Source organism: Raphanus sativus, chromosome 6, assembly GCF_000801105.2.
Source record: "Raphanus sativus cultivar WK10039 chromosome 6, ASM80110v3, whole genome shotgun sequence".
NCBI classification, from domain to species: Eukaryota; Viridiplantae; Streptophyta; class Magnoliopsida; order Brassicales; family Brassicaceae; genus Raphanus; species Raphanus sativus.
Window position 1 is genome coordinate 44,847,972 of NC_079516.1, and position 18,931 is coordinate 44,866,902.

The following is an 18,931-nucleotide window of genomic DNA, read 5'->3' on the forward strand; positions in this document are numbered from 1 at the left end:
AAATGCTTTGTGCGAGGAGTTGATTGCAAGAGCTAAACATAAAGAAGAATTATATGTGTCATGTGTGAGTGAGCTTGTTTGTTTCCGAAGCTGTTTTTAGTATACAGTGAATTTGATTTGCGAGAACAGTTTTGAACTGGAGAAGTGTATGGTTAAGATATACGTTAGCATACATTACCAACTGATCATACGTCTGATTTATTTCCTCCCATGTCTTTGATCAGAAAGATAAAAAGCAAACATCTTGAAGGACCTCTCTTGCCCACCACACCACCATAATTCTTTTGGTCTTAGAGATAATAACGTTGTGAGGATACTCAGTAAATAGATTGTTTCCGCTACGTATATCAATTCCACGGGTTAACTTTTGCATAAATTCAAAAAGAATTACAGGTTACAGAGTTCTGTCTGTAAATAAACCCAAGTTCTAGAGAACACAAAAAACTTTAACTCTCCCCTTAGAGCTCTTGTTGACATGATCATACATTACCTTACACAAATACCTACGGCAATCCTTATCACCATTATACCTAAGAACTTCAAGTTTTGGAGTGAACCTGTTTATCTAAAACCGGCCGAACCCATAAAGAGTGCGACCTTGCCTCTTCAAAGCGTAAACAACATCCATCGCCGTAACCGTCTTCCTCCTCGCTTGCTCCGTGTAAGTCACGGCGTCTCTAATCACGTTCTCGAGAAAGATCTTCAAAACCCCTCTCGTCTCTTCGTAGATCAACCCGCTGATCCTCTTCACTCCTCCTCTGCGAGCGAGACGCCTGATCGCAGGCTTGGTGATTCCTTGGATGTTGTCTCTCAGGACCTTCCTTGACACCAAACCATCTGTTACGCTCAAAGGACAAAGCACAACTGCCAATACCAAGACATAACATTAAATAATACAGCATCAAAACTTGATGAAAATTCAGATAGCTCAAGAACTTGCTGCATATGAGAAGCAGATCTCACTCACGAAATGGTCCTCGCAATCCTTGATGAAACTTCAGATAGCTCAAGAAAGAAATTGCTTGTGGAGCCTGCCCCAATCTCATCTGCTCAAACCTTAGATTAGACTCAACACAGATTCAATCAAAAAGAGAGCATTTCTAAAAAAAAGAAACGATGATGGTATCTCGTCTCATGCAATCAGGATCGAAAAATTGAACAAATCGGTTTCAATTTTTTGAGTTCCAGTTTGTATCCGAAGAACAAAGGGCGGAGAGTTACCGAGAACGACATTTATGCCAAGAATATATTTGTGTATAAGTCAAAGAGACTCCTTTGACTTCGTGAGGCTTTAGGGTCGCCATGACTCTGAACTCTCTTCAATCGAGAGGAAAGTGGATCTCAGTTATATGCAATGGAACTGAAGTACACATCAACCATTAGATTACATGCAGGAGAGCCAGATGCATTCGACTGTGCCAAAGAGACAGAAAAGCAATTAGAAATCGAAGAAATAAAAAGATTTTACATTTTTGCATATAAGAAAAAGCTTAGAAACTGAGATAATACTGTTGTCCCAAAGCTGCAAAGGATCCAACAGTGCGAATAAGTCTTGATCCACAGCAAAACACGAAAACACAAAATCAGAATCTCAATATATATGAAGATTAAATCATATTGTGCTCACTAAGAAAAGAAGAAAACTAACCGGTCAGAGAAGTGGCGATGATTGACGGTGAAGGCGAAGAAGAGAATGGCTACTATCAAAGGTGCCTGCAAACCGTTAGCAAATACAAACAAAAATCAACAAACGTATGCAAATTTTTTTTTTTTTGGGCAACACGTATGCAAAATAATCTCTGAAATAAAAAACTAATAATCAATCTGTGTGAAAATATAATAACACTACTAAAAGGCAAATATAAAGCTCCATGAGACTGTACACGTAGGATTGGAAATTCCACCAATCACATACTATTTTTTTGACACGTCATGATGGGCTGGTAGCTTATGTTGATCCGTGAACTTTAAATACGAGCCCATAAACCACTCCAACACAAAGACTAAAAAGCTGTCGTCGCATCTTCTCCAACTTCGTCGTTTGCACTTCTTCAACGCATCGACGATTAATCGACACACCACTTCACCTATGTGCAATGAACCCTCTGAAAATTGCTTTTATGACTTCCTTTCACCTTCCTCCCTATAAGAGTCTTTATAATTCTTCCTCACTCAACACTATCCCAACGTGCAGAGATGAACATCACAATTTCAACGAGATCGAAAGGACGTGAAATATACATCATTCGGAGATCCCAAAATCCGTTGATGGAGAAAGAACGTGGAAGAATTAACCAATCATCACTTACATAGTCGTACTTTTGGAATCCGTTGATGGAAAACGAATATATGGTGGAAAAAGAATGTGGAAGAGACGTCGTTTCGAGTGAATAACTGTAAGGTCTGTTTTCAATTGCCCCCTCCCCCACAGTTTCTGATTCGATTTGGAAAATTTGTTCCCCCAACTTTTCGTGTGTATGTTTTTGAATTTACAGGAGGTGATAGTGTTGGACCCTGACTTATCGAAGGATTACCTTGACCGGATTCAGAATCGGACTAAAGAGAAGAAATATTGTTCATCACCATGGCTTTGGCCCTGAGAGTACCAACAAGGTCGCGTCTCTCTCTCTAGAAACTTGTGATTTCATTAGGATCTATTCTATTTCTTTCTATTTGAGGAATTTTCTGGAAAATTCTTTGGTTGTAGAGTGTTTGTGACTGAACTTGTGAGAAGTTTGACTTCTGGTTTATGGTTGGTGATTTTGAATAGTGAGCTATGAATCTTAAAACATGTATATTTTTTTTTCTCTTTTCAGAATGTATATAAGAGTATTTATTCTGTGATCTCTAGGGTTGTTCATGGACTCAACGCTACAGTCTTTGCCTATGGTTCCACTGGAAGGTATGCAGTGATGTAGCATGTATTCATTTTTGCAAACACTACAAGTGAATGTGTCTCTTAGCTGCCAAAAAAATCCTGGCTAAAGTAATCTAGAGCTAAAAACTGGCTTTGATTAGGCCTTATATCTCAGGAAAACTATTGCAGTATGGCCTCTCCTTTTTTTTTTTGTTATCTGACTTAGTGATGCATCGTTTTTTTTTTTGCTATTAGTGGTAAAACCTATACAATGGTTGGAACACGAAGTGAACCTGGATTGATGGTTCTCAGTCTGAATACCGTATTTGACATGATTAAGAGTGACAAGAACTCTGATTACTTCGAAGTGACTTGCTCCTATCTTGAAGTCTACAATGAAGTAAGCCTCCCTCTGATAAATTTGGTTGTTCTCCTTCGTCTTTTTTTCTGTGTATATGTAGTGGTGCTCTTTTAGCGACTAGAGTTACACTTTCTCACCTAATAATATGTTTCAATTGAAATTCAGGTTATATACGATCTGCTTGAAAAATCATCCGGTCATTTGGAGCTCACTAGCTCAGGGAGGATCCAGAGCAGGGAGTAGTTGTTGCAGACCTGCGATCAATCAAGGTCCACTGCAATGAAACTTTTTTTTTCTTGAAAACAAACTCCCAGAAGCTGCTGCTGCTCCTTGCCTTGGAGCTAGCAGATCAGCTTTGAGCATAAGTGTCGTGATGATGGTCACGTGAGCAACTCATACTTTGTATCTGTTGGAGCCAAACACCGAGGATTGGCCTCTCTTACTGGGTGGTAAAGATTGACGAAGCTTAACCATTACGGAAAGACTTTCTGCGGAGCTTCAATTCTGCTTTCTCAGTTTTGAATTATATTAGTCTTTGTTTTGAACTTGCATTCTCAATTTCACTACTCCAGTTTTAGTTCCTGATTTTGTGTTGCAGGAAATCATATTAGGTCTGGAACCAGACGGGGAGCTAAGATATCCTTCTCAACAAGCTCTCTGGCGCGGGTGAATTCCAGTGTTACGACACAAGTTTACTGCTCTCAGACAGTACGCTGAATACGATCAACAGCCCATTCCACTTCTTTCTTCTCAAACGGAGGGTCCTGAGAATCTCAGTATGGCTATTTCTTCTTGAGTGGTATTCGTCTCTTCTCTTCCCATGCAGACTGTTTCTTCTCTGCGGCTTCATCTGTATTTAGTGGAAGTGGAGTGTCTCTATGTTGGAAGTTCCCTCTCTTACACCAATGGCACAAACTAGGATCTCAGTCTTTTGAGTTAACAGTTGGGTTCTAAACTTCTACAGCTCTAATGGTCATGACAGGTACGAGGCAAACATAGATCTTTGCAAATCAATCACAAAGACTCGGTGAAATCTCCAGCTAATGAAGTCTTACATATTAACTTTGCCAATTTGGTGTATACCACCATTCTAGGTCGTGTTGATCCTATATTCCTATAAGAGCTATTAACTTTTCTACTTTTTGATCATTAAAGCAAATCTTTATTTTCTTAGGTTTCCATTTTATTTTGATATATTAGGAGAAGTTTTTTTGGCAATGATCTTCCAACGTTAGTTGATTGCACCCAGAGCCCAAATGATTGTATAGGAATTTTAGATTGCCTATTTATTGTTGTTATCTTTTGCACCAACAGACTGGTCATTGGTTCTCCTCTTTTACTTGCTCAAGTATTATCTAAAACGAGAGGTACTAACCCAAATGCATTGCTAGCTTCACTTTTAAATGGGATACTATCTTCATAAATACATACATGTTCTAAACTTTTGCTGCCTAAAGTTATTTTTGGTTTGTACAGTGCATCAATCAGCTTAACGTTACAAAAGAACCGATATGCATTTGGAAAGTAGTGTTTATATATATGCTGTGTTACCAAAAATCGAAAACCAATGGATCTAATCATTATGTTAATGGCTTTGCCATGCTGTTAAAGCTTCAGAAATTGAGAGATGCGAAAAAGAATAGTCCGGTACGGCAGTACCACCCCAATGTGGAATAAAAGGTTTCAGAGACATAGGCTAAACATTTCTATAATTTCTATAATAATTATGAGATTCCTTGCTTTTTAATTTGCCAACGTATTTTGGGTTTTCTCAATATTTAATTTAACAAATCTTTATAAACATGAAGAAACCTTAAAAGGGTCTAGACAAAGGTTTCATGCATGTTGTTTAGAAGATAGTGGCAAGAAACCAAGAACAACAACATTATGTAATTTCTTACCATCTTATGTATCAATCCTCTTGACAATTTGTAATTATATCTATTTATCAACTGTATATCTGTATTTATATTCTGAAGACTGATTTTAAACTATTGAAAAGTTACTGGTGCTTACCTTTCAAACAAAACTGATAAACCCACCTCGGGGAACTTCTTCATGGCTATAATAATTAATACTCCCTCCGTTTTCTTTTATAAGTCGTTTTAGAATTTTGCACATAGATTAAAAAAAACATAAATTTCTTATATTTTCTAGACAAAAACATCATTAATTATTTACACAACCACAAATCAACCAATGAAAAAATAGAAGACATATTATCATTGGTCATACAATATTAACTGTTAATAAAATTTACATAGAAATCCGAAAACGTCATATAATTTGGAACAAAAAAAATCCTCTAAAACGACTTATAAAAGAAAACGGAGGGAGTATATATTTTGAAAACAAATATTTAATTTGCTACCTATCGAGCAGATTATCTACTTTACACATGTTGCAAATATATTTTTATGCATTTCAATTATCTAGGTAAAATTTTCTTAACATTTAAACAATTCAATTTAGAATGAATAAATATACAGTTATACAGAATGAACAAATTTCATTTATAATTTATTTTAAATTATAGTTTTGTATAAATAATTTGTTATTGTTCTACTACAAGTTTCACAATTTTGAACTTAGCCGATTGTTTATTTAAATTTTGAAACCTCAAGATATTTTTTAAAAGATATTGTTTGTTATATTATAATAATAAGTAAGCAAATATTTCAAAAGTTTTCAATACCCAATACATAATATTACATTTCAATACCCAACAGACTTTTACTTTTAATTTATTTATATTCAAATATATTCTTATTGCAGATTTATATATTATACAATCCTGTATATTGAAAAATTATTTACAGTTAAATCATCCAATTCGTGACTGTAGTTAATCCAAAATATACATACATTTGAAAATATAAATTGAAAAAAATATGTTAAGAAAAAAAACTCTAGAGAGGAAAGAAAAACTTCAACTCTTTCTATTCTTTTTATTCATGTCTCACCAAGTAATGTATTACGCTTGGCTAAATTAAGTGCACCCAACTCTATTCTAATCTATTATTTTTTAAACTAATATATTCTCATATATTTCCACAAATTTAATTTTTCCCATTATGAAGAACTTTCACATTGCACAATATCAACATCGAAACAAAAAATAATTAAACATATCAAATAAATTCTTAATATTATTTAAAAGTTTCAATCCTAACATAACATATTTAAACATATTTTCTGCGCGTAGTGTAAACAAAGACTCTAGCTTTATAGTGTTTCAAGAGAGAGAGTTTGTGGAGGAGAAGCTCATAGAAGAGCAGAAGAAATATTTTTTTGAGGATAGGTTTTATCTAGAGGAATTTTTTTTTAGAGCTGCTTATGACAAGCACAGACTTTCACGATTAAGATGACGCAGACTACTAGCTTTCATGTTGTGCGTTGGGTATGTAGGCAAATCAAAAGAGATTTGAGAAAGATTATTGTTCTCAAATCTTAGTAGGGATAATGATGTAACCTTATCAGAGTTCTCCCATGTGCTATATGCTATATATTTAGAGTGTTTAGTCTCTTTATATTCAGAAATTCAGAGCATAGTATAAGTTCTTACACATTAGCTCATATATATATATATATATTATATATATATATATATATCAATTTATTATTTATTGAATGCACATAGAAAATCACCAAGTTTGTTAAATGCACGAGTGATGATTAAGCATAATCTCAGTCATCAAAACTGAAAGAATCAAATTTTATGATCAGACAACGTAAACACACAATCAGATGAAGATTAACTCTTCACTTAACATTACTATATTGTTAAAATTTGAGATGAACTGGAAAATTGAGAAAATATGAGTTTTAAAATCCATCCTCACAAACCTTTCACACTTACAAGTTTTTTGGGGTTTTTAAAATTATTATTAATTCTATGTTTTCATTTGTATATGTATTTTTGTATACATAATTTATTTGTCCAAATTGAAATTTAAAATACCAGATCATCGTGGTAACAATTCACAATCCAAAAACATATAATTATTAAAAAACACTTATCTTAAGTGTACAATGAATTCTAACCATATTCCTTAATAATTAAATGCAAATTATTACTCGCTTTAATACTAGCGACACAATTTTATTCCAACAACACAATTGACATAATCGAGAAATTGCACCCACTAACTAAAAAACCAAAATTCATAAACTAACAAAAATATCATTATCTCTCCTCTTATCTCTTCCTATCTCTCTCTTAAAAACTAATTTTAATTTTTTTTTGGTTATTTTACAAATAACCCTTAAAATAAACTTACTTATAGTAATTAAGCGTTGAACATTAAGCTCCATTCAAACATAACTTCGTCAATAAACCATGACAAAAGGTTACCAAAAAACTATCGTCAATTTTTTTTTGCCCAACATTCTAAAATTATTTTGGTCGAACATTATAATAATATTACAATCATTCCAAACAAGAAATATCAAATATCATAATCGGCACTTAAACAACACTTATCCGCGCGTAGCGCGGAGATTGGTTCTAGTAGATAATAATAGATTATTAAAAACACAAACTGACAAATACAATATCGATTCAACACAGCGCATGTGTGTGCAACATTCAATCGGTAAATTTAAAACAAAAGGCGGATCTAATACATAACCTTAGAATCAAGCAAGAGCAAGTCGATGCCCATGAATTCTCCACCACGGCGGACATTTCCGACCTCCCAAAAGCGGAGCAAGCGGATTTCAACGGTGGAAGAGGAGCGGCCGGTCTGCAGATCGGAGAGGAGAACCAAAACGTTAGCCATAGTTTTTTTATCTGATTAGCTTAGAACGAATGAGAAGTAGTTTCTGGAAAGAGGAAAATCATACCTTCTTTTAGTAGATTCCACCGCCTTGCACAACAAAAATATCGCGTTGAATCTACATCATGGTTGATTGATTAATGGGAGGGGGAGGGATTAAAGATGATTGATCGGTTACTGGTATCACGCAAGGAAGGAGACGAAAGATCAGCTGCTCAATGGAAGTCGCCATTAGCCTAATGTAAAACGCATCGTTCATCACGAAGTTGGTGATTAAAGTACGTCACGGGTTACACAGCAAAACGGCCCAATAACGAAAACAATCAGGCGAAGCCCGCAATTATTTACACGCTGCGTTTAAAAAAATCAACACGTGTCGGCTTTTCATCACCCTATTTGATGAGGTGGCAAAAGGAGAAGAGAGTTGTACTCTTCTTTATAATATAAGAAGATTGTAATTTGTCAAAAATGGTGAAACTGTCGCAGGACCGTACTTGTGAAGTGATTGTCATTTTTCATGTTTAGTCATAATAATTGATTACAGTATTATTTATGACTTTCAGAAAACTATATCTATCAACCGTTGTTTACTGATTTTTCTACCCATCACTGCTCTATTTTTAATTTATGGCATGGGGGAAAAAGAGAAAAAGTTATATGCAATTTTGTACTTATGATTATATATGGTGATAAATCTCCTTTGTTAAATCCAGAATAAAATAAATTATTGAATTCACAAAAAATTATGTTTAATCAAGTGGTAGTCTATTGGCAATTTCTTGGGTTTTGTGTGTATCCACATCAGTCCTACATGCGATTCTTTCTGAAAACTAAATTATTATTAATTGGTCGGTTTGGGTTTTGGTTTAAAATAGTTTATTTGGTAGATCTTCAGCTCATGACATTAATCGTACCTTCTGGTATTAGTCGAAAGATATTCTAAACTCTTTTTGGACTGACCGGATCAGCCGATAGGGTTTATCGAGAAGAAAAATTATGAATATTCAGATACAGTATAGTACTCCAACTTATGTCTTAAGAGTGATTTTCACGAGTATACCTTCCCCCGCCTATTTATTATGAAAAGCGTCAACAACTTGTGGAGAGAGAGAGAGAGAGAGAGAGAGAGAGAGAGAGAGAGAGAGAGAGGAGAGAGAGAGAGAGAGAGAGAGAGAGAGAGAGAGAGAGAGAGAGAGAGAGAGAGAGAGAGAGAGAGAGAGAGAGAGAGAGAGAGATGGGTAATTCTGACGAAGGTGATTGTCTTCCTGCTCCATCTTCTTCAGACGAACTTTCGAGCATTCTCCGGCAGGTACTTTCCCGTAGTTCGACAGCTCAACCTTCTTTCTCACCGAAGAAAATGGTTTCCTCCGCTGAGATGTTCAACCGAACCTTCACCCTCGTTCCCGGCGGAGCGGTTTCTTACGCCGCTTGTGCGGGCCCTGAAACTAGGTAAGGCAAATGTGCTTTCGAAAACAAGGTAAAACTTAACAATATTATTTGCCGTGAAACTACGCTCGCGCGCTTTTGATTTAAGAACAAAAAAAACATAGTTGTTGTTTTTTTTGCTTTTGTAATGGTAAAACAACACTACTAAAAGAGAAATGGAGCTACAAAAGGAAATTTGTAAAACCAAACATTTGATTAACTTGATGAATGCAGGCTTTAGCTGCTTTGAATGGTGTAGGCCTACATCCTCTGCGATTACCACCAACTCGACTGCCTACGCAGACAAGGATCACTGGGACCTTAGAACAAGAGCTGAACCTTGAGATTCTGTTTGGTGGTTCTCACTCGATGGTTAACCGTGAACCACCCGTAGCAACTCAGGAAATGTTCTTTTCCACAACCACTCTGCTTTGAAGACAAAGCTCAGACTGTGAAAATGATCCGAAGTCAGAAACCTGAGGCGAAGATGATTTAGAGTCTAGTCTTTGGTTATATTTGAAGGTGTTATGCTAATAAGATTTAGAACTGAACAAAACTGAGTAGCTTGATTATAATGATGTCACAAAAAAGATTGATATAAATTTAACTACATGAGATGGTTATTACAACTATCAAATGGCTATGTCTGTGAGTTGCAGCCATCCGTATGCACACCGGTCTCGGATACTTCGAGCCATGGATGCTGCTGACTGGACCGCAGGTCTTATCTTCGTCATTGCTTTCTCTACTTGAATTCTGACACCAACATCCATCTGCTTTTTTTAATTAAATGCCAGAGAGATTGTCAGGGATCTAGACAACACAAACTCATTGTGATAAAACTTGTATTAGAAGATAAGATAGTAAAGTAGAAACCTTTTCTAGAGTGCATTGTGTGTCTAATATGTGGCAGAAGTATGACAGCTGCTTGTACAAGTCTGCTTCAGTGTACTGTAATAAGACAAGGCTTGACGTTAACAGTTGTTCTATGAAGCAACAGAGATGAGATTTCTTACAAGATGAATGAGGGTATGTACCTTTCTTAAGAGGGTTCCATTACAATTAGGATAGTTTGGACAAACTGTTCCTCGTTCACGATCACCAAGCAGACGGGAGTTGGGGGTGCGAGTCGTGTGCTTGCAAGACTCATCGTCACACTGTCGAAGGCAAAATGTACAAGAAAAACTCATGAGCCTGACTTAATAATGACGATGTTCAGAATTATGGATATAAAGGAGGCAAGTGAAAAGGTTTTTTACGCACCATCATTATGCCTTTGTAGTACATTGACACAAACCCATCGATCTGCCTTTTCACCTGGAATGCAAAGATAACAAGTTAATTACCAAACCAATTGTTCTACAGGCCAGATCAACAAAGCTTCCCTACCTGGTTAGATATCATTGCAGGGGATATTCTTCCCGTGTTACCACCTGGCTCACATTTCGGGCATTGCAGCTTAAGCCAGAATGTAGAATCAGATTCCTCTGTTTCAGATTTCTTACTGATCGAGGCACAAACTGAGCTAATAATAGATGGACAGTTGAAAGCAGCAGAGCAGCTGGGGCATGCTAATGCTAAAGGCTCGCAGCTTTTGTATCTGCGTTTTTTTTACATGTAAATTACGTTGTTGCGGATCTTGAATTCTAATATATAGCAAATCCTGGAGAAAATATATCATAGGGAGGAAGTATGATTGCAAATTACAAATGAGATAAAGATATCATTACCTTTCTTCATCGCTTGTAGCAAACAAGAGTGATGTAGAAGGATCACTGCCAGTAGCATCGTTTGATCTGCTTCGATACTATTGTATACATTATTTACAAACATTTATCAGAATTGAGAATCATCGTATATGGAACTGGAGATTGGGTTAAATGAAAGCTGTTTTACCTTTGATGGGTCAAGTCCTAAACACTCGGCTAACCTCTCAGGACTTGTGCCCTGAATCTCTGCGCATAAACGAGACACCACAGGATGAATCTGTTGTGCCAAGTAGTAATCTATGTCAACCAACCATTTGCTGTCTTTTGATTTCACCTCATCAGGATGCCTAGCACGTTCGGCAATCCCTGCTGAGCTAGCAGAGCTAGTATTACCCTGCACAGAGAAAGGGTAAACAATTTAGTAGAAAGACGATTTGGTTCGGATTGTATTAAGCTGGCCTTTAGTGCTGCGAACCTGTTCATAGCAGATTATATATGGTACAGTGTCCTTAGCATTGAAACCTTCTTTATAACCATGTTGCCTCATTCTGAGAGCGACCTGAGAAAAAAGAACGGTTCAACCGCAAAATCAGAGTTCAGTGGAAGTATGAAAAGTACAAACTTTAAGTCCTGTTCTTTTGGTTAACTCCGAAACCAGCGGCAGCGTCTGAAAAATTAATTATAACCACCGCAAAACACAACCCAGCGCATCACTCATGAAACACCGCCAGCCTGTTTCTCTTGACGCTGCGGCTGATCGCGAGGAAGAAAAGGGACGCTGAATTTTTTAGCGTCAGCTGCGTCCTATATTTTGTTCTTTCGGCAATTTATTAGCGTCCATTTGAAATTTCCGTGCCGTTAAATTTCCTTCCGTGGCATTGCAATTTTCAGACGCTCCCGCTGGTTCCGGCGTTAACCAAAAGAACAGGGCTTTAAGCATAATTCCGGTGAGCAATAATGCAAATAATAGCAGCTCTCATACTCACTTGAACGTGTGGTTGGCTTTTGGAATCTGGATAAGCTTCTGGTGACTTAGTCAATGCCTTGGTGATGACATACTTCTCAAGTGCAACTTGCCCATTTCTCATTTCCTCTTTTATCTGTTGAATGGACAAAGCATACATGCATGGATGATAAAGAAGAGCAAACTAATTAACAAAGGTTAATAAATAGAGGTTAGCAAAGATTACCTTCATAAGCTCGTTATGAATTGCTTCAACGACATCATCACATGGCCTGCAAAGAAGACGAGACTCTTGTTGTTCGTTGCATGGAAAGTAAAAATAATGTTAACACAGTGTATTAGAACATACCCTCCATGCAAGATCTTAGCCAAGCATAAATCTCCAATTTCCTTGGAAAGTAAGCTCCAATCTCGACGAACCATGTCCACACCTTTTCTTTCAATTTCCTGCATTGAGAAATCATATATTAATAGTTCCCAAACGTTGTCTAAAAGAAAAGGTAGTCAGATTTTAAATGAAATACTACCTCGTAAATCTTCCCGTCCTTGATCTGCAACTTGACGGCAGCATATTTCTTTTTTCTAAGAAGAAGCATCCTCTTATATATGCCATCACAGTCAATTTTCAGACATCTATACTTCTTATTGACCTAGAAAATGAAAGCGAGAAGGTGAGACCCAAATCAAATGTCTGCTCTTTCACAATAATTTGTCTATAATTTGCTCCACGAAGCATCACCAACGAGAACATTATACTGATTTGAGTTCTTCATTGTGTGATGTTTCATGCATCAAGGTTGCAAGTATCTAATACATATTGGTTTGATAAATAGAAAGGTTTGAATTAAGAGTGAAAGGCTGGAAACAAATATATTAGCCAACCTACCTCTTGGATGACTTTTGTTTTTATGGCTTTCACCTCTTCGATATCATCTAGTCCACTGTGAATCATGATTGAATCTGTGTCACCATAAATCACCTGCGTAATAGCAAGATGCTTAGTTCTACAACTGATAAAGAGAAATGCGTACAACTGAAATGCATTTCGTGGGACTAGTATAGGAAAAATACCTCTAGGTTTAAATGATTCTGGACAAGATCCACGGTTCTTTGCAGGATCTCCCTTCCCTGCAATGTTAGGGAATTAACCGGATTACACACGAGAATAGAGAAAAAAGCAAAGAAATTTTAGTAACTAGAAAACTAAGAGAGCATAACTTACCTGCAGCGTAATGAGCTCTGCTAAAGGCTTAGCGTAGAATCTTGAATTGGAAAACCCCAGACAACCATACATACTGTGTTTAGAATGAATAGGAAAACATTAATAAAAATGTGGTGAAAGTGTATTTCATAGCCAGCACAAACTAAAACCGTAAATACAAACCTATTGGCTGTGAGCTTTAATGCCTGCTGCCTAATGTCAAGCTCCCAGTACTTGAGACCTGTTTCCTTTGCCATCTTTAGTTTGACGCTTTTCCTTATACTGACCAAATGTTCCATCAGCTGAAACAAATACATACAGTGAAATTGTCATCTAATCTTTATTAGACTGGGCATAACAGAACAAGAGAGAAAATCATAGTGGTACTAAGAAATGCTAGAGCTCTAGTTCAGAAGATGATGTCAAGGTTAGTTTTATTGAAGTACAGAACGCAGCAATCACTAATACAATACTGAACAGCTGGGTCGTTTTAATTTGAGGATTTTCCACATACACCTTTAGAGAAAACGAGACAAACTAATACTTCTGGTGAGTTTTTATTTCTTTCTATTAATTTCTGACTGGTTTGGGGTGACTTCCAGATTTGGTGTTTGACAAGGTATAAACAGATCGCGTACAGAGCTCAGTAAAGTCACAATAGAAAGCAACTAGTGTAGTGGTGAATATACCTTTGGAAGAATTCCAGGTGTCTGACTCGACGGTAAACGAGGAACTCCGTCTTCTGATCGTGGTATGGTCGTGAAACAGATATTATATTCCTGAAAATACCATGAGCGTTATCTACAAATCAAAGGAAACAGCCATCCAAAGGCTTGAAGAATAGAAAACAGTCTGCTAACCTGTATAATAGACGGGTAAAGACTATTGAAATCAAGAAGCAAAACATATTTGTCATAGAAGCCTTTCTTTGGCTCCAAGACCAGTCCACCAGCGTAGGCTGGACCTTTCTTTGTTTTGTTGCCCTTAGACGGATCATTTTCCAAAGCCAGGTCAGCATCCAATTCATCAACATTGTGGTCCTCCGGACCGTGATTCATTCTTCTTTTTGATGACTTTATTTCCTTCATACGTTGTGAAAGTTTGTCTGGGAGGATGTACTTCTTTGAGTAGAATGTATGTAGTAAGTAGTATTCAATTCTTTGCGCCCTGGCTCCCTGGTCACGAACCCAAAAAAAACATGAGTGTCCAGCGCATAGAGAGAGATAGGGGAGCTGAAACAGGAGTCATAACCTGAAGAGTTTTTCCCCAAAGATTGCCACTTATGTTAGTTAGCTGTAGTGTGAGTGGAAGAACACTTAGATGAAACATGAGCTCCATGGCTAACCACGCATCTGTCTCACCACACTCAATCTGAAACGAAGACAGGCAAAATGTTATAACTAGCATCACTCATCCACCTACGTCAACTGATGTTTATCTGCAAATTATTTTGTTTCTACGTATGACTGGATTATTTCGTTTGCAAGGAATTATAAGCTATCGTCCCCCGTGCGGTAGTTACAGCTCGTAAGCATACAAACATTGAGTGGACTAATTGAAGAGCTTACAAGTTCCACAAGTGTTTTAGATGACTGAAACATTTTGGGAATGTCATTCGGCGGTATCTCTTTCCTGTCCCGGTTTAGCTGTGTCTTTGAAAGATCTGTTAACGAATAACTGACCTGCAACAACGAGAAGCTTATAAGCGAGGGAGTAAGCTTCAGCTCATTGCTTGTAAGAGTTGAACATCATACCTGATTCAACAAATCACGAGAACATAGATCTGTATCACACAAGAGTCTTCCAGCAATGCAAGACATGAGCCCTGGTGTAGCACCGGACCCAGAATTAGTGTACCCTTTAAGCTTAGGCATGGAAGAGCGTTTGAGACGGCCAATTTTGGACCACATGCTACTCAAAACTTTGCAAGCCTGCATAGCAATGATCAGTTTTCAAAAAAAGAAGTGATGTTCATATGATGAGTAATATACCATCACGTCTTCCGGAGCACGTTTTAGTTCCGTCAGAGGGAATGAAAAAGCACATCTTAGAAGATTTTAGTGGTAAAATAGTATTTGCTTTACCTGGGCTCTTTGGAGAAGGACATCCAGATCAAAACCTGATATATTATGACCCACAAGAACATCACTGTCCAATTTGTTCAGCTCCAGAAACAGTCGATTCAGCAATGCTCTTTCACTGCAGTAAGAAAAGGAAAAATGTTGGATGAAGCAACATGAACTGCCAAAGATATATGGATCATGAGCACAGCCTATACAGCAAAGTGCTGCGAAATACCTATTTTCAAAACTTAAAACACTGCAGCCGTTCTTTGAATTTCTGTCCGCCACTTCTTTTTTCCAACCAATTGGGTAACCGGTTCCTTCAGGATTCCTAACAACAGTGAAATGACTCAGAATACCAGACCTCTTTCTTTCTGGACCTGGCATTGGAACATCAATCTGAAAGACCATGAAAATCAAATGTCAAGCTACTCATGTCGACATAAAAGTGCCATTTGAGCAAGAAATCTCGTCACAAAACCAGCTTAATACAAATAACTACTGGTGAATGGTAATGGCACGATCATACTTAAGAATATTGTGGTAAAACCATCGAGGTGAAGCAGCAAATCCATATTCTTCACAAAGAGAAACAACGGCTAAAGCATTGGTCAAATGTTATAGAACAAACCTTGGCGTTGTGAAAGCAGAGAACAGACGCAGAAACAATTTCGCTGATGTTCTGCTTTTCATTGACTATAGTCTTTAAATTTATGGCTGTAACTACAGCAGGAGGATGAACAATTTTTTCCTCCGAAACTAAAACAGTGATAACCTTGGGAGACTCAACAGTAACCTCAAACTTACACCAGCTCACCTGCACAATTGTCAAGTCCACATTATTGGAGATATATAGAACTAAATATCACCGCTAAGATGGTTATGGCAGTTGTTCAGAAAAAAAAGATGGTTATGGCATTTTTTTCAAGGCCTTACTCGTTGAGAGGGTGAATTGGTAGAAAATTTTGAAATTTTGAGCCAAGACGGTCCCATGATCTTCCTTTTAAGGATAAAAAGCTCCAAAGCACTGCAAATGAATTAAATTAATAAGCAGAGAAACTTTGCACCGCACCAAATTTTTGACATAGCAGCACACACATTAACTAAAAAGCTTGCAAAATATCAGCAAATGCAAACTAAACTGATCGACTATCAAATACAGAGAAAGGTAATGAAAATCAGCAGTAAGAAGCTTAAACCTGGTGTGAGAGCCAAGGACAGCGCTAAAAGACTCCCCTTTAAGGTCTTCTGGAAGTGGAGGATCCTATGACAACAACAAAAAAAGCACAGTGTCTCGATGTTGAGATGTGCGAAAGTTCACAATAAAAGAGAACTTTTAGTCTGACTCAAAGATGAAATGTACCTTAAATGGATAATTTATCTTCAAGACATATTGTTCGCCAACAGGCACATCAGGCCTCTCAAATGCATAGTTTCTCTGGTATTTGTCCACGGAGAGCAGAATAGAGAGTTAAAAGAAAAGTTCTACTACTATAATACATGAAAAGTAAGTAAATACCCAAACCTTGACAAGTGCCATGCTATAACTTGAAACATTGAGTTGTAACAATTGCTGAGAAACTTCTTTCTTCAAATTTGATGCCATTTCCTGAGAAGACAAGATCAAAAACAATAAATAATAGAGGATAGGATGTTGCTTCTTCCTAGCATGTAACACAGGTAGTCAAACTCACATGTAACTTCCCCCGGAAGGATTCAGGAGAAAGTTTCGAGTCTTTCACCTCTTGCTCGAGCGTGATTAATTCATGGGAAGGAAATACGGAATCATTGGGGATAGCATAAACACATCTCTGGATATTCTTAACTACCACAGAGCAACTCTTGTACGTGTCTCCCATCTTAACCTGAATTGTACATAGAGGACATCCAAATCAACTCTCTAGATTTAACCTTTAAAGCAGAAGAAAAATGGGTGAAAAAATCCCAAAAGACTCACCTTCCCAAACAAATATATTGTGCCCATACTCGCCCCAAAGGCCTCCTCGTAAGCGTCAAGAATGTAAAAACGAAGTGAACCATCAGCATCCAAATCAAATTCCGACTGCCCTTCAGAGTTAGAACTAAGTGAAGCCCCATCAGTTCCACCTTTACCCATCGCTTCTTTCCAACCAGCAGTGGCGCTTAGAGCCGAATCCTTCTCTTTCGTATCAACTGTCGCATTCAATGTATACACCTCCTTAACTTCTGACTCAGCCTTCGCTTCACTTTGTCTCACATCATTTGATCCATCCTCTATAACACCACCACTCCCAGGTAACTCCATCTTCTCAGAATCACCCTGAGGAGTGACTTCAGATTCTGTCACAGCTTCTTCTTTCAGCTCTTTCATCAACTCCTTCTCCATGAAAACACGATCACTTGTGGGTTCTAAAACCTGCATAGGCACGCTCGAGGTAACAGAAACCACATTTTTGTTCCTAGAGAAAGTAATCGGAACTGTAGTAGATGGTTGTTTCCTTCTCCTATGCCTTTCTCTATCCAAATCATCAGGAGTCACCTCAGCTAAAACCTCATCAAGAATACCCTCGCATTTCACCTTATCAGTCTCTTTCCCCTTCTTAAAACTCGAAGACGTGAACATCGAAGAAAGCCTCCCTTCACCTGTAATAGTAGCCGCAGCCTTAAGCGCCGGATTCACCTTCTTCACCTGAGGCTGCTGTTCTTTCGCCTTCTTCTTCTCACCTTTCTTCTTCCTCAGCCTCCCGCTAAATCCACCACCACCGTCGTCCGATTCATCCGTCGAATCAGGCCCACTGGGCTTCGTGAAATCCTCCTCCTCGCCTTCGTCGCCGTATCCCAGATCCCCGTCCTCCCCGTCGTCGACTACGAATCCGCGAGCCTCCTCGCGCCGTCGGGACACGATCGATTCGTACTCGTCGTCGTCTACGGTGTCGAAGATCGGTTCTTCTATCCTGATGTCGTAGCCACCGCCTGAAGCTGCTGATAGATTCCGACGTCCTCCTTCCCGGATCGCTTTCAGCCGCTCTAGGGCTTCCTTCCGAGTCGATGCCTCCGCGCCTCTGCTTCGCTTTCGGCCACCCTCCGTCGAATTATCGCCGGACATTTTTTTTTTTTTTGGTTTCTACTGATTTGGGGGGTTTTTTTTTGCGAAGCTGAGTGTCTGAAATGGGTTTTACATCTGCGAGATGGCGGGAAAATCGATATGATGTTGGCGCCCTCTATCTGCGAGATCCGGGACCCGCGAGATCCGAATGGACGTTGATACTTTTCAACCCTAATAAGCTTAACTTTAATGGGCTTTATTTTTTAATAAAGCCCCATAAAACAAGGGCGCTCAGAGAAGCCTATTGGGCTTGAAGTTGACAAGCTTTGGAGAAGCTAGAACGGTGAAGAGACTGGAGATTCCACGAGAGTTGCGTGAGAACGTGGATTATGGGGTTTGTGAGTTGGGTTGATGGCGAAGAAGCTTTCGTGTGGTGGGCACGAGCCTTGTCCAAGAGTCTTAAGATCTCCAAGATTATACTTTATTCGTATAATTGCTGTGCATACAGATATGATCTTTACTTGAAGCATATTCCTTAAGAATAGAGA

At 38.0% G+C, this 18,931-nt stretch overlaps 4 protein-coding genes across 13 annotated transcripts; 2 read left to right on the forward strand and 2 right to left on the reverse strand.

Annotated features, from left to right (window-relative positions):
* Window positions 1-358: 358 nt before the first annotated feature.
* Window positions 359-1,248, reverse strand: LOC108812134 (histone H4-like). Its single transcript, XM_018584305.1, has 3 exons — window positions 1,222-1,248; window positions 968-1,046; window positions 359-864 (listed from the first exon to the last, which is right to left on the reverse strand). Exons 1-3 carry the CDS (start codon window positions 1,231-1,233, stop codon window positions 566-568), a joined length of 390 nt encoding a protein of 129 aa, XP_018439807.1. The 5' UTR covers window positions 1,234-1,248; the 3' UTR covers window positions 359-565.
* A 744-nt stretch (window positions 1,249-1,992) lies between these two features.
* Window positions 1,993-4,598, forward strand: LOC108812135 (kinesin-like protein KIN-8B). 9 transcript variants are annotated; one of them, XR_008936073.1, is made up of 7 exons: window positions 1,993-2,401; window positions 2,496-2,613; window positions 2,708-2,752; window positions 2,852-2,902; window positions 3,113-3,257; window positions 3,384-4,017; window positions 4,201-4,598. XR_008936073.1 is itself a non-coding variant. In XM_018584308.2 (7 exons), exons 2-6 carry the CDS (start codon window positions 2,585-2,587, stop codon window positions 3,459-3,461), a joined length of 348 nt encoding a protein of 115 aa, XP_018439810.1. In that variant the 5' UTR covers window positions 1,993-2,401; window positions 2,496-2,584; the 3' UTR covers window positions 3,462-3,487; window positions 3,817-4,598. The 9 variants fall into 9 exon arrangements, 5 of the variants coding, with proteins under 5 accessions (XP_018439810.1, XP_018439808.1, XP_018439809.1 ...); XR_001943440.2 differs by having other exon boundaries at window positions 3,384-3,667; window positions 3,817-4,598; XM_018584308.2 differs by having other exon boundaries at window positions 3,384-3,487; window positions 3,817-4,598.
* A 4,579-nt stretch (window positions 4,599-9,177) lies between these two features.
* LOC108808620 (transcription factor ALC) lies at window positions 9,178-9,860 on the forward strand. The gene is given in 2 exon segments (XM_056987397.1): window positions 9,178-9,473; window positions 9,656-9,860. Coding segments are annotated over 2 exon segments (444 nt in total). The 5' UTR covers window positions 9,178-9,230; the 3' UTR covers window positions 9,857-9,860.
* Window positions 9,861-9,968: 108 nt separating this feature from the next.
* LOC108812415 (DNA polymerase alpha catalytic subunit) lies at window positions 9,969-18,916 on the reverse strand. 2 transcript variants are annotated; one of them, XM_018584669.2, is made up of 30 exons: window positions 17,316-18,916; window positions 17,053-17,223; window positions 16,884-16,967; window positions 16,722-16,796; window positions 16,558-16,622; window positions 16,295-16,385; window positions 15,990-16,175; window positions 15,594-15,757; window positions 15,380-15,494; window positions 15,050-15,226; window positions 14,864-14,977; window positions 14,547-14,666; window positions 14,156-14,470; window positions 13,985-14,074; window positions 13,479-13,597; window positions 13,317-13,389; window positions 13,166-13,222; window positions 12,981-13,073; window positions 12,622-12,744; window positions 12,444-12,541; window positions 12,321-12,366; window positions 12,117-12,230; window positions 11,606-11,689; window positions 11,318-11,524; window positions 11,152-11,228; window positions 10,811-11,021; window positions 10,685-10,738; window positions 10,459-10,578; window positions 10,298-10,372; window positions 9,969-10,194 (listed from the first exon to the last, which is right to left on the reverse strand). In XM_018584669.2, exons 1-30 carry the CDS (start codon window positions 18,441-18,443, stop codon window positions 10,054-10,056), a joined length of 4,587 nt encoding a protein of 1,528 aa, XP_018440171.2. In that variant the 5' UTR covers window positions 18,444-18,916; the 3' UTR covers window positions 9,969-10,053. The 2 variants fall into 2 exon arrangements, with proteins under 2 accessions (XP_018440171.2, XP_018440170.2); XM_018584668.2 differs by having other exon boundaries at window positions 9,969-10,197.
* Between the last annotated feature and the right edge of the window lie 15 nt (window positions 18,917-18,931).

What these genes read in the sequence shown, in the direction of transcription:
- LOC108812135 (XM_018584306.2), top strand. Translation starts at nt 2,585, where the DNA reads ATGGCTTTGGCCCTGAGAGTACCAACAAG. An exon ending in GCCCTGAGAGTACCAACAAG is followed by an intron (nt 2,614 to 2,707) that starts GTCGCGTCTCTC and finishes CTTTGGTTGTAG; the next exon opens with AGTGTTTGTGACTGAACTTG. An exon ending in ATCTTGAAGTCTACAATGAA is followed by an intron (nt 3,258 to 3,383) that starts GTAAGCCTCCCT and finishes ATTGAAATTCAG; the next exon opens with GTTATATACGATCTGCTTGA.
- LOC108812134 (XM_018584305.1), bottom strand. An exon ending in AGGATTGCGAGGACCATTTC is followed by an intron (nt 865 to 967) that starts GTGAGTGAGATC and finishes TGGTATTGGCAG; the next exon opens with TTGTGCTTTGTCCTTTGAGC.
- LOC108812415 (XM_018584668.2), bottom strand. Translation starts at nt 18,443, where the DNA reads ATGTCCGGCGATAATTCGACGGAGGGTGGCCGAAAGCGAAGCAGAGGC. An exon ending in TTTACCCGTCTATTATACAG is followed by an intron (nt 14,075 to 14,155) that starts GTTAGCAGACTG and finishes TGGTATTTTCAG; the next exon opens with GAATATAATATCTGTTTCAC. An exon ending in CAGAGCTCATTACGCTGCAG is followed by an intron (nt 13,223 to 13,316) that starts GTAAGTTATGCT and finishes CTAACATTGCAG; the next exon opens with GGAAGGGAGATCCTGCAAAG.